At 39.3% G+C, this 12161-nt stretch overlaps 1 protein-coding gene across 2 annotated transcripts in view; it reads left to right on the forward strand.

Annotated features, from left to right (window-relative positions):
* MYO1A (myosin IA) overlaps nt 1-12161 on the forward strand; it is a 74995-nt gene that overhangs the window by 18977 nt on the left and 43857 nt on the right. For both annotated transcript variants that reach the window (XM_075199410.1, XM_075199411.1), the window contains exons 3-4: nt 3355-3470; nt 9292-9386. In XM_075199410.1, the coding sequence (XP_075055511.1) occupies nt 3355-3470; nt 9292-9386 (211 nt within the window). The remainder of the gene's footprint in view (nt 1-3354; nt 3471-9291; nt 9387-12161) is intronic.

A 12161-nucleotide genomic window follows, 5' to 3' on the forward strand; every position in this document is an offset into this window, starting at 1 on the left:
TATTTGAGCTTTACATAAGCTACATATTGCCATACATTGGTTGTCTGGATTTGGATAAAAATAACTCCAGACCGAAGAGGTGCATTTTTTGGTCTTCTGACCAGGCATGACGATGGGCTTTTTCATCCCATGGACATCAGCTGTTTCCCCCCCTGGTGCCTCATTTACAATAACCACATCACCATCCTCATCATCAAGTTCCTCCACAGCGCCAGCTACATCATCAATAGCCTCCTCCCGAGCCACCTCTTCCCGTACAGTGATGGGAAGGTCAGGCTTGACAACCACCAACACGCTTGGACTCGCCTTGGGGATTTGTGATAATTTCTCTTTAGAAGGCAGAGTTGTTTGCTGTTTTGTTGCTGACAGCATAACTCTCTTCAATTTTTTGTAGGGGGGGGGAGGAGGAGGAGGGCTAAGATCCGTGGGTGAAGCTGAACCACTAGTCATGAACACGGGCCAGGGCCTAAGCCGTTCCTTGCCACTCCGTGTCGTAAATGGCATATTGGCAACTTTACGTTTCTCCTCAGATGATTTTAAGTTTCTCTTTTTGCTACTTTTTCTTAACTTGGGCTTTTTGGATTTTACATGCCCGGTACTACGAGATTGGGCATCGGGCTTGGAAGACGACGTTGATGGCATTTCATCGTCTATGTCATGACTAGTGGCAGCAGCTTCAGCATTAGGAGGAAGTGGGTCTTGATCTTTCCCTACTTTATCCTCCAAATTTTTGGTCTCCATTATATGTAGCACAAGATACTGCAGAATGTGTGAACTTGGTAATATTGCAGTACCAATGGACTTATAATGCTGGATTGGTTTTGCAAATTTGGTTATAATTATTATATATATTTTTTTTTTTTTAAATTTTTTATTTTTTTTTACTTTTTTTTTATTTTTTACAAACTTGGGAATAATGGGGAAATAACTATGCCCTTAGAAGCACAGAGCACAGGACACAGCACCACTGGACTGAACAGGACACGGCACAGGACCCAGCAGCACTACGGAACTCAGCAGGACAGAGCACAGGACACAGCACCACTGGACTGATACTGCAGAATGTGTAAACTTTGTAATATTGCAGTACCACTGGACTTTTACTGCTGAATGTGTGAACTTGGTAATATTGCAGTACCAATGGACTTATAATGCTGGATTGGTTTTGCAAATTTGGTTATAATTATTATATATATTTTTTTTTTTTTTAATTTTTTATTTTTTTTTACTTTTTTTTTATTTTTTACAAACTTGGGAATAATGGGGAAATAACTATGCCCTTAGAAGCACAGAGCACAGGACACAGCACCACTGGACTGAACAGGACACGGCACAGGACCCAGCAGCACTACGGAACTCAGCAGGACAGAGCACAGGACACAGCACCACTGGACTGATACTGCAGAATGTGTAAACTTTGTAATATTGCAGTACCACTGGACTTTTACTGCTGAATGTGTGAACTTGGTAATATTGCAGTACCAATGGACTTATAATGCTGGATTGGTTTTGCAAATTTGGTTATAATTATTATATATTTTTTTTTTTTTTTAATTTTTTTATTTTTTTTTACTTTTTTTTTATTTTTTACAAACTTGGGAATAATGGGGAAATAACTATGCCCTTAGAAGCACAGAGCACAGGACACAGCACCACTGGACTGAACAGGACACGGCACAGGACCCAGCAGCACTACGGAACTCAGCAGGACAGAGCACAGGACACAGCACCACTGGACTGATACTGCAGAATGTGTAAACTTTGTAATATTGCAGTACCACTGGACTTTTACTGCTGAATGTGTGAACTTGGTAATATTGCAGTACCAATGGGCTTATACTGCAGGATTGGTTGTGAAAATTTTGTGGTAATTAAAAAATATTAAAGTAGTTTTTGGTATTTTATAAAAAAAACTTTTTTTTATTTTTTTAAACACAGGGGAATATTGGGGAAATAACTATGCCCTTAGAAGCACAGAGCACAGGACACAGCACCACTGGACTGAACAGGACACAGCACAGGACCCAGCAGCACCACTGACCTCAGAAGGACAGAGCACAGCACACAGCACCACTGGACTGATACTGCAGAACACAGCACAGCACAGCACAGCACAGCACTAAACAGCACAGCACTAAACAGCACAGAACTAAACAGCACAGAACTAAACAGCACAGAACTAAACAGCACAGAGGACCACCTAACACACCCTCCCTCTACCCTGATCAATGCCCGAGTGAAGATGGCGGCGACTAGCGGGGAATTTATAGGATCCGAGTATCGCGAGATCCGACAACGGGATTATGAGTCAGAGCCTCAGTTTCACTTTTGAATTTGGCGCCAATACCCGGATCTGTCTCGGATCCGACTCGGATCCGCAACGTTCGGGTGGGCTCGGATTTCAGAAATCCGAGCGCGCTCATCCCTAGTTTGTTTCAAGACCAAGAACGCACAGTTTTTATAAACTCAATCTATAAATAAAGCTGGGATGATGATGGCTGATTCAGTCTTCTGTTTGGTGTGGTTGAAGTAGGGCTGGGCAGCACAGTGGCTTACTGCTGAGCACCTCTGCCTGCTAACACTGGGATCATGAGTTTGATTCCTGACCATGATTTTATCTGTGTTGAGTTTGTATGTTCTACCCATGTTTGCGTGGGTTTCCACCAGGTGCTCCCGTTTCTATCCTCACTCCCAAAACATACTAGTAGGTTAATTGGTTACTATTAAAAAATTGACCTTAGTTGCTCTCGGTCTGTATATGTTAGGGAATTTAGACTGTAAGCTCTAATGGGGCAGGGACTGATGTGAGGGAGTTCTCTGTACAGCGCTGCAGAACTAGTGGCGCTATATAACTAGCTAATGATGACTGGGAACACTTAAATGTTTTAAAAATTTGAGGTGAAATACAGAATGAGGCAAGTATTTTGTGTAACAGTTTTAAAAATGTTATTAATGTGCAGACTGAACATCTTGGCCTTAAGGACTGTGGCTATCTTTACCACTCCTTTCACTCTTTACTACATAGAGCTTAGCCAGTAGCCACTACAATGTTAGTTTTTACTTTGTTGCAACAATGTTGCTATTTGCTACAAGATAGTTCATTTTAGTGCAGTAGAGAAGCTGTTTATTTTTCAACCATAAGGCCTCAAATTCACTGGGGTGTACTTTGTATGAAAAAAACCCACAAGAACAAACACAAGCATGTTTGACAATCCAGTTATTAATGTCATTTTCTGTCAAGGCACGTGCACATGAAATCCCAGTGCTGCTTTTTTTATACATTTTCTACAAAAAGTTTTGTAATATGTTAACCGGAAAGCTAATATTTTATAATTCCTCCTTTTTCTCTGCCAGACATATATAGGAAATGTCGTTCTGTCAGTGAACCCCTACAAGCAACTTTCCATTTACACACCTGAGAAAGTGGAAGAGTACAGAAACAGCAATCTCTACCTGCACAAGCCACACATGTAAGTGGATTTCGGTGGGAATAGTAAGAGGGTGAGGTATTCCCACCGAAATGGACGATCACTAAGTGAAAACTCTTCAACATTCGTGGAGGTTCCTAAATTGCCATTTTGGCCATAGCTCAGCCTTATAAATATGAATTTATATAAACTCTATGGGTATATTTACTAAACTGCGGGTTTGAAAAAGTGGAGATGTTGCCTATAGCAACCAATCAGATTCTAGTTATCATTTATTTAGTACATTTTGCAAAATGACAGCCAGATTCTCATTGGTTGCTACAGGCTACATTTCCACTTTTTCAAAGCCGCAGTTTAGTAAATATACCCCTATGTATGTATGCATATACAGTATACAATTACACACACACACACACACACACACACACACACAAACACAAACACACATACACACACTCGTTTACAAGGCTTTTTTTCGAAGGGAAAAAATAGCAAATTAAAACATAAAGATTATACCAGTAAACATTTTATTATCAAATCAAATACTTGATTTATCCAGCCGAACACCATTGAACACGATAGTGTAAAAGGTGGACCTGCATTAAGTCAAGTAACAAGTAATAATGCATTTATATAAAGAAAAAAGACATTAGATGCAATAGTACAATAATACATGTAGACCTGCAGTAGGCAGGATAAATAAAATTACACTTGGGTTCAGATAAAGACGGTAAGATTTACATTTGAATAGTAATTTACTAAAAATGGTAACCAAATACAACATGCATGGTTTAGTATTCCTGAAATATAATCCAATGAGGAGATTAATTGTTTAAGTTAAAACAATAATATTTAAATATATGTAGCTTCAAAAACTATCATTCCATTAATATCATCACAGCAATTTAAGGATATCTTGGATTTGCATCTCTAGAGCAAGACTGGGTACACACTAGTGTTTTCAGCCAATTATCGTGCCAATCACCCAATAAATGACCGTCCAGCCCAATATACATTATTGTGTACACTTAGACGATGAATATTAGTCGTTCCAAGGCACCGATCGTCGTTTGCTTTGATTGTTTAGCAGAACTATAAATCTCGTTAATCTATGGAACAATGTCCTTCTAATTCTGCAATTTGTATGCTCTCACGATCAGAATCTCCATTAGTCATGATCATTTCAGCCGATGGCTATGACAGAGCACAGGTCTGAGTGTAAATCTTTCAAAACATGTATAGTGTGTACGCATGCTGATCGGGACTTTTTTTTTTTTTCTTCAGTAGTTAGTAAAATTGCTACAGATAACACATTGGTCTGAAAATTCTGTAGTGTGTACCCAGCCTATGTGTTTGGGGCACCGCCAAATTCAAGCAACAAACAAGTAGAATATATGGTACTTATTATTTATATGGGTGCCGCACTTGACACAGAGCATGAGAAGTGCAGCAGCTGTGTAGGACCATACCTGTGTAGGATCATACCTGCTCTCACCCCACCCCATAGATATACACTGTCTCCCTGCTTCCTCATGAAGCTGATAAGTGAATCCCTGGAATGTCAGGTGGGCAGAGTTCATGTCAGACCGGCTTCTCCATTCCAAGTACAGCGCCCATATAAATAACAAATATTAAATCTATGTATTGCATATGAGAACGCCACAATGCATATATATCAGTATATATATTGTATATAAGTACAGTAAACATATAAATAAAGTACAGATACTCAATAACATATATATTTCTGTTGGAAAGGGGCTCAACCAATGTATTACATTATTTAGTAATATAAATAACAAATACTGAATCTATGCAATGTATATGAGAGCGCCACAATGCATATATATAAGTATATATTGTATATAAGTACAGTATATATATATAAATAAAGTACAGATACTCAATGACATATATATATATATATATATATATATATATATATATATATATCTGTTGGAAAGGGGCTCAACCAATATATTTAATTATCTAGTAATACAAATAATTCATCAAAACTTGACATTTCTTCAGTATTTAAATAACTTTAATGAAGCATGTCATACTGACATGGGTATAATTGTTCAGCATAGCACCACAATCATCTGCAACTATAACTTACAGAATGCAGTATATAGACACTAAATGCACCAGCAGGGTTCAAGCAGAGTACTGCCTCATTTAACAAACCTCTTATTCTCACATTTCTCTCCCAAACAGCTTTGAAAATGTATATATCCCAATTCCAATCTAACTGTAGCTTACTTTCCACATAATAGGATGTAATGCTAACACTAAAAGGGTTAAAAGTGAATTTCCCATCTAATTATAATCAGCAAGCACAAAGGGCGCAGATATCTATACGTGTATAGTTTGCTATAGTATGATGTGGCTTAGCTGACCATGCACTTTACATAAGTTTTATTAATCATCTCCAACTTTATATCACTTTAATATTGCAGAAGTGTCTGCTCTGACATTTCTTTCCTCGTGGGTGCAAGCATAATGCAATGACACCCATGGTACTGCCAATATAATTAGTTTTACTTAACTTACCAGTCTCATGGGATCAGTAGCTTGTACTATTTATATCTTCTCAGCAGTCACGGAAGCATGGTAAAGGAAAAATGAATCACTAAAGTGAAGGCTGAAAACACAAAGAATATTACATTACACACTTACTACAATGAATAGTATAATATAGCTTACGTGCAATTTTTAACATAGGAAGGAAATTACACAGTTAGTTACTATGGCACTCCCATTTATAGAAAATTGCCCTATGAGTCTCAGAAAGCTATTGATCTGTGCCTTTTGTTGATAAAAGGTTCTGATTGGTGGAATGATCATGAAGACATATTAATTTACTGCTTCAGCTTTTGTTAATAACTTGTTGTTAACTGTATATCAAATGAAGTTAAAGTCTGTCGACATGATAAGACACCAATTTTTGCAAGAAGTTGTGACAATCATTACAGAAACATACATTGATAACAATATTCTGTATGTGTCTAACTTTCCTAAAGCCAGAATAACATTATACAGAAACATAACAATTGGTGGTAACAGACCAGGTCAACATGCAGCCCCAGGTTCTAATTAATGAACTGGTCATTTTGGATGTCATTCTTGGTGAAGCCTAGCAAAAAATATGTATTTTACATCTACTTGACACATGGCCTCGTTTCCTTGCAATAATATGGGTAAAATCTCTAATTTTGAGTGTATTTATAACCTCCTAGCCCAGTTTTACTGAGGGTGATGAGAGTTAGCAAGATAAGGCCAAGAGATTGTATTCAGATTATCATCATCATCATCACCATTTATTTATATAGCGCCACTGGTTTCACAGTGCTGTTCAGAGAACACACTCACATCAATCCCTGCCCCATTGGAGCTTACAGTCTAAATTCCCTAACATACACACACAGACAGAGAGAGACTAGGGTCAATTAACCTACTAGTATGTATTTGGAGTGTGGGCGGAAACCGGAGCACCCAGAGGAATCCCACGCAAACACGTGGAGAACATACAAACTCCTCACAGATAACGCCATGGTCGGGAATTGAACTCATGACCCCAGTGCTGTGAGGCAGAAGTACTAACCACTTAGCCTCCGTGCTGCCCATAGTAACTTGTTACTGACAGCTGTTATTTATCTATGAGCATAGAATCACTGCTCTGTTTAGCATAAAAGAGAAGAATGGAGTGAAATACGTGACAAAAGATGGACCGAGAGCTGTCCTCCATGCCCCAAAAAATAGTATTTTTCCCTCATGCAAAAAGTGGCACAGGAGGCTAGATCCATGGCCTTATCTGTGAGGTAGGTTAATTGGCTGCTAACAAATTAACCCTAGTCTGTGTGTGTGTTAGGGAATTTAGACTGTAAGCCCCAATGGGGCAGTGACTGATGTGTGTGAGTTCTCTGTACAGCGCTGGAATTAGTGGCGCGATATATATATATAAATGGTAATAATAATAATAATAATCCATGTGATTTCCTTACTCCCAGGATGTGGAGAACAAATTGCAGGTTTCTTGTGTTTCCTATTTTATTACTAGAGTTCCGGAAGTCAGCCACGAGACAGACAAATATAAGGCTTTCCAGTTATTCTTTTAGCCACTGGCCAAATCCATTACAGCTTCCATTACCCGATACCTCGCAGACACTAAGTGCTCAGAAACAGCCATGCCAATCTATAACACTCTCTGCATAATTGCATTATGATGTCTGACCAGTCTTGTCTGACCTCCTAGTCTTGTGAATAGATAGGAAGTCACAGATAGTTTAAGAATTAATTCAATCTCTGCCTGGAGAACTTGTGCAGAATCTGCTGTTTATAAACTCTTCCTTTCAAGGGGCAACAAAATGAATTTTCACACATGTTCACAACTCATTTTACAACAAAAATGGGAATATTGTGAAATCTGTAACCCATTCACTAAAATAAATTGTGCTGGTATGCATTTACTATTTGGTGTGGTTTCATGCATGTCCCTCTATTTATTCATCCAATTAAAAATCGTGAATGGAAGATCTCTGTACATTATAAATTTTGTCTATAGACAACGTAAATATGGGGCTAATGTTGAATTGGGTGCATGCCCGTTCGCTTTGCATAAAGCACACAAAGTTGTACTGCACATGCAGATCTGACACTTGGACCTCCTTATGCTTGGAGAGGCGGAACAGAGGAGGGAAGGGATGTGCAAACATAGACTGAGTACAGGAAGGGTGTATTCGCAAACCAAGGCAGACGGTACGGAGATGCATATGGGCCTGTCAGTAGCCGTATCACTTGCGGGTGCCTGAGGGCTGGTGCATATAAACGCTGATGATGACAGTCCCCAACACTAGCTAACCACCTCTGATTGGCTGGTTGCGTACTCACCTCTGAAGCTGATAGCTTCATTGCTTGTGTTTATATTATATCATTTTGTGGCTCGAATTTTAGAATTAATTTTTGCTACTTTCATTCTTACACGAGAAGGAACTTTATATCTGTTGTGTCATAGAGGGTGGGAGGAAACCGGAGCACCCGCTGTCAAAACAAATCTTATCAAACTTTTGTTGTGCTTATCACCTTGAGATTTGTAAGACTCATCATATGGGCGTAAATACATTAATTTTGAATGAGGCTTTTTAGAGCTTAATGTCAAGTGTAAAAATTTAGTGTTGAGCATAAATAAATTTTAACAATTCAGACCAGAAGTAGACTGGTCATAAAAAAGACCAGTATATCTAAATGTTGCCTGTAGAGCAGTGTAGGGCAACAGGCATCCCTAGGGCAGCATTGGGCTCTCCCCAGCTTCTTCCTGCCTTATGGTCAGATTAGTTTGTTATAGTTTGTAAGAAGTGTTTAAAATACCTGCTGATATATTATTACAGATAGGTGTCTCTTTGATTATATGTATTGTTTAATTTATTACTGAGATTAAGGGTAATGTGTGGTTCTTTAGAAGGTTAGAGAGCTGCACATGTAGCCCCTGAAATGCATCAAGTTGCCTATCATTGCTGTAGAGTGTTCACCGCAAGTAGAATGCTCCATAGACAATGCTTCAATATAAAATAGCCTTAAAATGTTCATTGCATCCCATCACTGTGGTGATGTAACTACCAGAGCGATGAAACTACCAGAGATCCTGCACCACTTTACCACCTTTAAAGGACCCGGTGTTAGAACCAGGAAGCATGCTGCTTAGATGATGGCTATATGGTCCTGGCACACAGCCTTCATTCTGAGTCCAAATTTTGTTCCAGTACCCATGGGCTTCAAATTAAGCTACTGCATTAGCACTCAATCCATTCTCCCTTTTTGGCTGGCTAATGTTCTGTGTTTTATATTTTTATTCTTTGATTTGCAGCTATGCAGTGGCTGATGACGCGTACCAATCTCTGCGGGACCGTGACAGGGACCAGTGTATCTTAATAACAGGGGAGAGCGGTGCTGGCAAAACTGGTAAGTACATGTAACTGGAGACCCCTCGTTTCTTTTGTGTTCATAGACTGATGCTCCTTACACCAATACAATAAATAAGAATCATACTAACTAACTTGTTTACTTTTCATCCATTATATATTATACATATCACTTACACTTCATATCTGTATATTACCAAGACAAGAGGCAGAACTAGCGAGCTGTGGGCCCCGATGCAGGGAGGCGGGGAGGAGGGAACCAGTGCTCTACATCTGCCATGCAACGGGCCCCATTATCTGCATGGACTGCACCTGTGCACCAATGGTAGTTCTGCCACTGATTAAGACAGTGGGAATCATTTAAAACTGGATAGTGAACTGCAACTTAATGCTCTTTGTTTTGCACAGTTGCACTTTTCTGCCCAGCACACAGTTAATGAAAGTGTACACTGAAATTGCTCTTTTTTAGATTCTCATTGCCTCATTTTTTGCACTTACACCATGCATGGGGTACCGTAGTAACAAAGCCAGTCAAACCTTCAGTACTTCTGCATGTGTTCTGTTTTCTATATATCTACATAAACACACATAGAACAGCAAAGTCATCATACCATAAATTGTGCGGTTTCAAGAATATGCTGTGTGTACAGCCTGTAATATTACTTTTAAATAAGCATTTTCCCAACAGCTCAAAAACAGAGATACTATGGGGTCCTCTCAGGCGCGGGCTGGGAGAGGGATGGCCGGGGGGCACACAGGCGGCCGCATCATGTGACAGGGGATGCGGCCGCGTCATTGATGACGCGGCCGCATCCCCTGTCATGTGATGCGGCCGCCTGTGCGCTGACACGGCCGCATCTGATGTCATCAGATGCGGCCGCGGGGGGAAAACTATGTTTTTTGCATCCAGGGGGCGGCCAGCCGGCCTACCCCCCGGCCCTAATAGCCATCTGACCCAGCGGCCAGGGGGGTCAGATGGTAATACTGGTAATACTACAGGAAATGCTCTCCTCTCAATCAATCTCTGACAATGTACTAGCAACAACATTAAAGAGATATTACAAGCCTTCAATAACCACTTTGCTACTTCAAGGCTATCCATTAATCACCTTCACACCTTGCTTCTTTCAGCACCCTGGTTTGTTTATATAAAAATATCACCTGCATGCAACCTCTGCTCCCTATGCAACCTTCCCAATATAATTCACCAGATACAGGGCTAGATTTACTAAGCTGCGGGTTTGAAAAAGTGGGGATGTTGCCTTTAGCAACCAATCAGATTCTAGCTGTCATTTTGTAGAAAGCACTAAATAAATGAAAGCTAGAATCTGATTGGTTGCTATAGGCAACATCCCCACTCTTTCAAACCCGCAGCTTAGTAAATCTAGACCACAGTCTTTTCATTATCTACTGCCTCACTAAAAGAGGTTGTAGATCTTCTCCTCTAGTTGGACATCAGAAAAAGTGCTATCACTGATTTCTTAAACCCAATCTTCTTAAAGTTTGTCTATCTTATCTTGGCCATACGGATAACGCACTGTTCAACTTGTCCTGTTCTTAAGGGACCCTCCCCAAACTGTGTTATGTTATTCCCTGTCATTTAAAAAACTACAGAACTATTTCCCTTCTCCCCGTTCTAGCAAAACTTCTGGAAAAAATCATGAATGCCCAGCTGATTTTTTCATAAATGATGTTAACCTGCTAAATCCAGTACAATCTGTCTCCGGAGCAAAGGTGACAAATGAGTGTGCTGTATTTTTGGGCTGCACTGTCAACCACAGTATCCTCCTTTCTTCATTAAAAGATATTGGTCTAAATTGTATATTCGTGGATTAATTTCACAACTAATTATCTAAATGACACCAACAGATAAAGGCTGAAGGTAAACTTTCTCTATCAAAATCTGTGTAAATGAGGCATCCCACAAGTGTGCATCATGGGGCCATTGTTATTTGCCATTTACATCATCAATGTACACTTGGGAATTAATGGGGCAACAAGTTATCTGTGTACAGATAATACAGTAATCTACTTAAGCAGTACAACTCCAGAGTCTGTGCATAGCATCTTGCAAAATGACTTCAACGTACTTCAATACCCACTCCTTAGTCAAAAATTGCTACATATTGCCAAAAAGACAAGGCAATGCTATTTTTATCTATTTACCTATTAACCATGCGGTGGTAGTCTTTATATCGATGCTCAACACTACTCATGTACAGAAATTCAAAAACTGAGGCAGAGACTAGGGGGTAAATGTATCCATCAGAGGTCATTATTTAAAATGCAATTTTATTAAAGGCAAAGCCCATCGGCTTACCATTTTTAATTGACTACACTGACTTTATAAACAGACAAGGTGCTACTTTATACCTTGGTAAATTGAACATGCTTTACAATAGAGTCCTACGCTACATAACTGGTCCCCCCTTCTCCACCCATCACATTATACGTGGTCATAGGTTGAACTTTCCTTCACTACAGATGATATAAACGTACAGCTCTCTGGACATACAGAGCTATCACTGTCACTGGCAAACTCCTGCAGCATGAAATATATAGGATTCTGTCACAGAGCATCTAGAAAAATTCAATTATGCTGTTACATCCAGCTGTACAGGATAGGATTATTTAATAATTCATATGAAAAGTGAAGGCTTTTAATGTAAAAAAAAACCTCTAGACAATCAATGCTAATTGCTTTTTTCATATTTAGAATGAAAACCTGGGAGTGCAGTATGTTTCTATAACTAATTTATTTGTTTGCTATATTTCCTATGTATCTTATAATTTAATGCTAAATTCAGTGAAATTT

Source organism: Mixophyes fleayi, chromosome 2 (assembly GCF_038048845.1).
Source record: "Mixophyes fleayi isolate aMixFle1 chromosome 2, aMixFle1.hap1, whole genome shotgun sequence".
NCBI lineage: Eukaryota > Metazoa > Chordata > Amphibia > Anura > Limnodynastidae > Mixophyes > Mixophyes fleayi.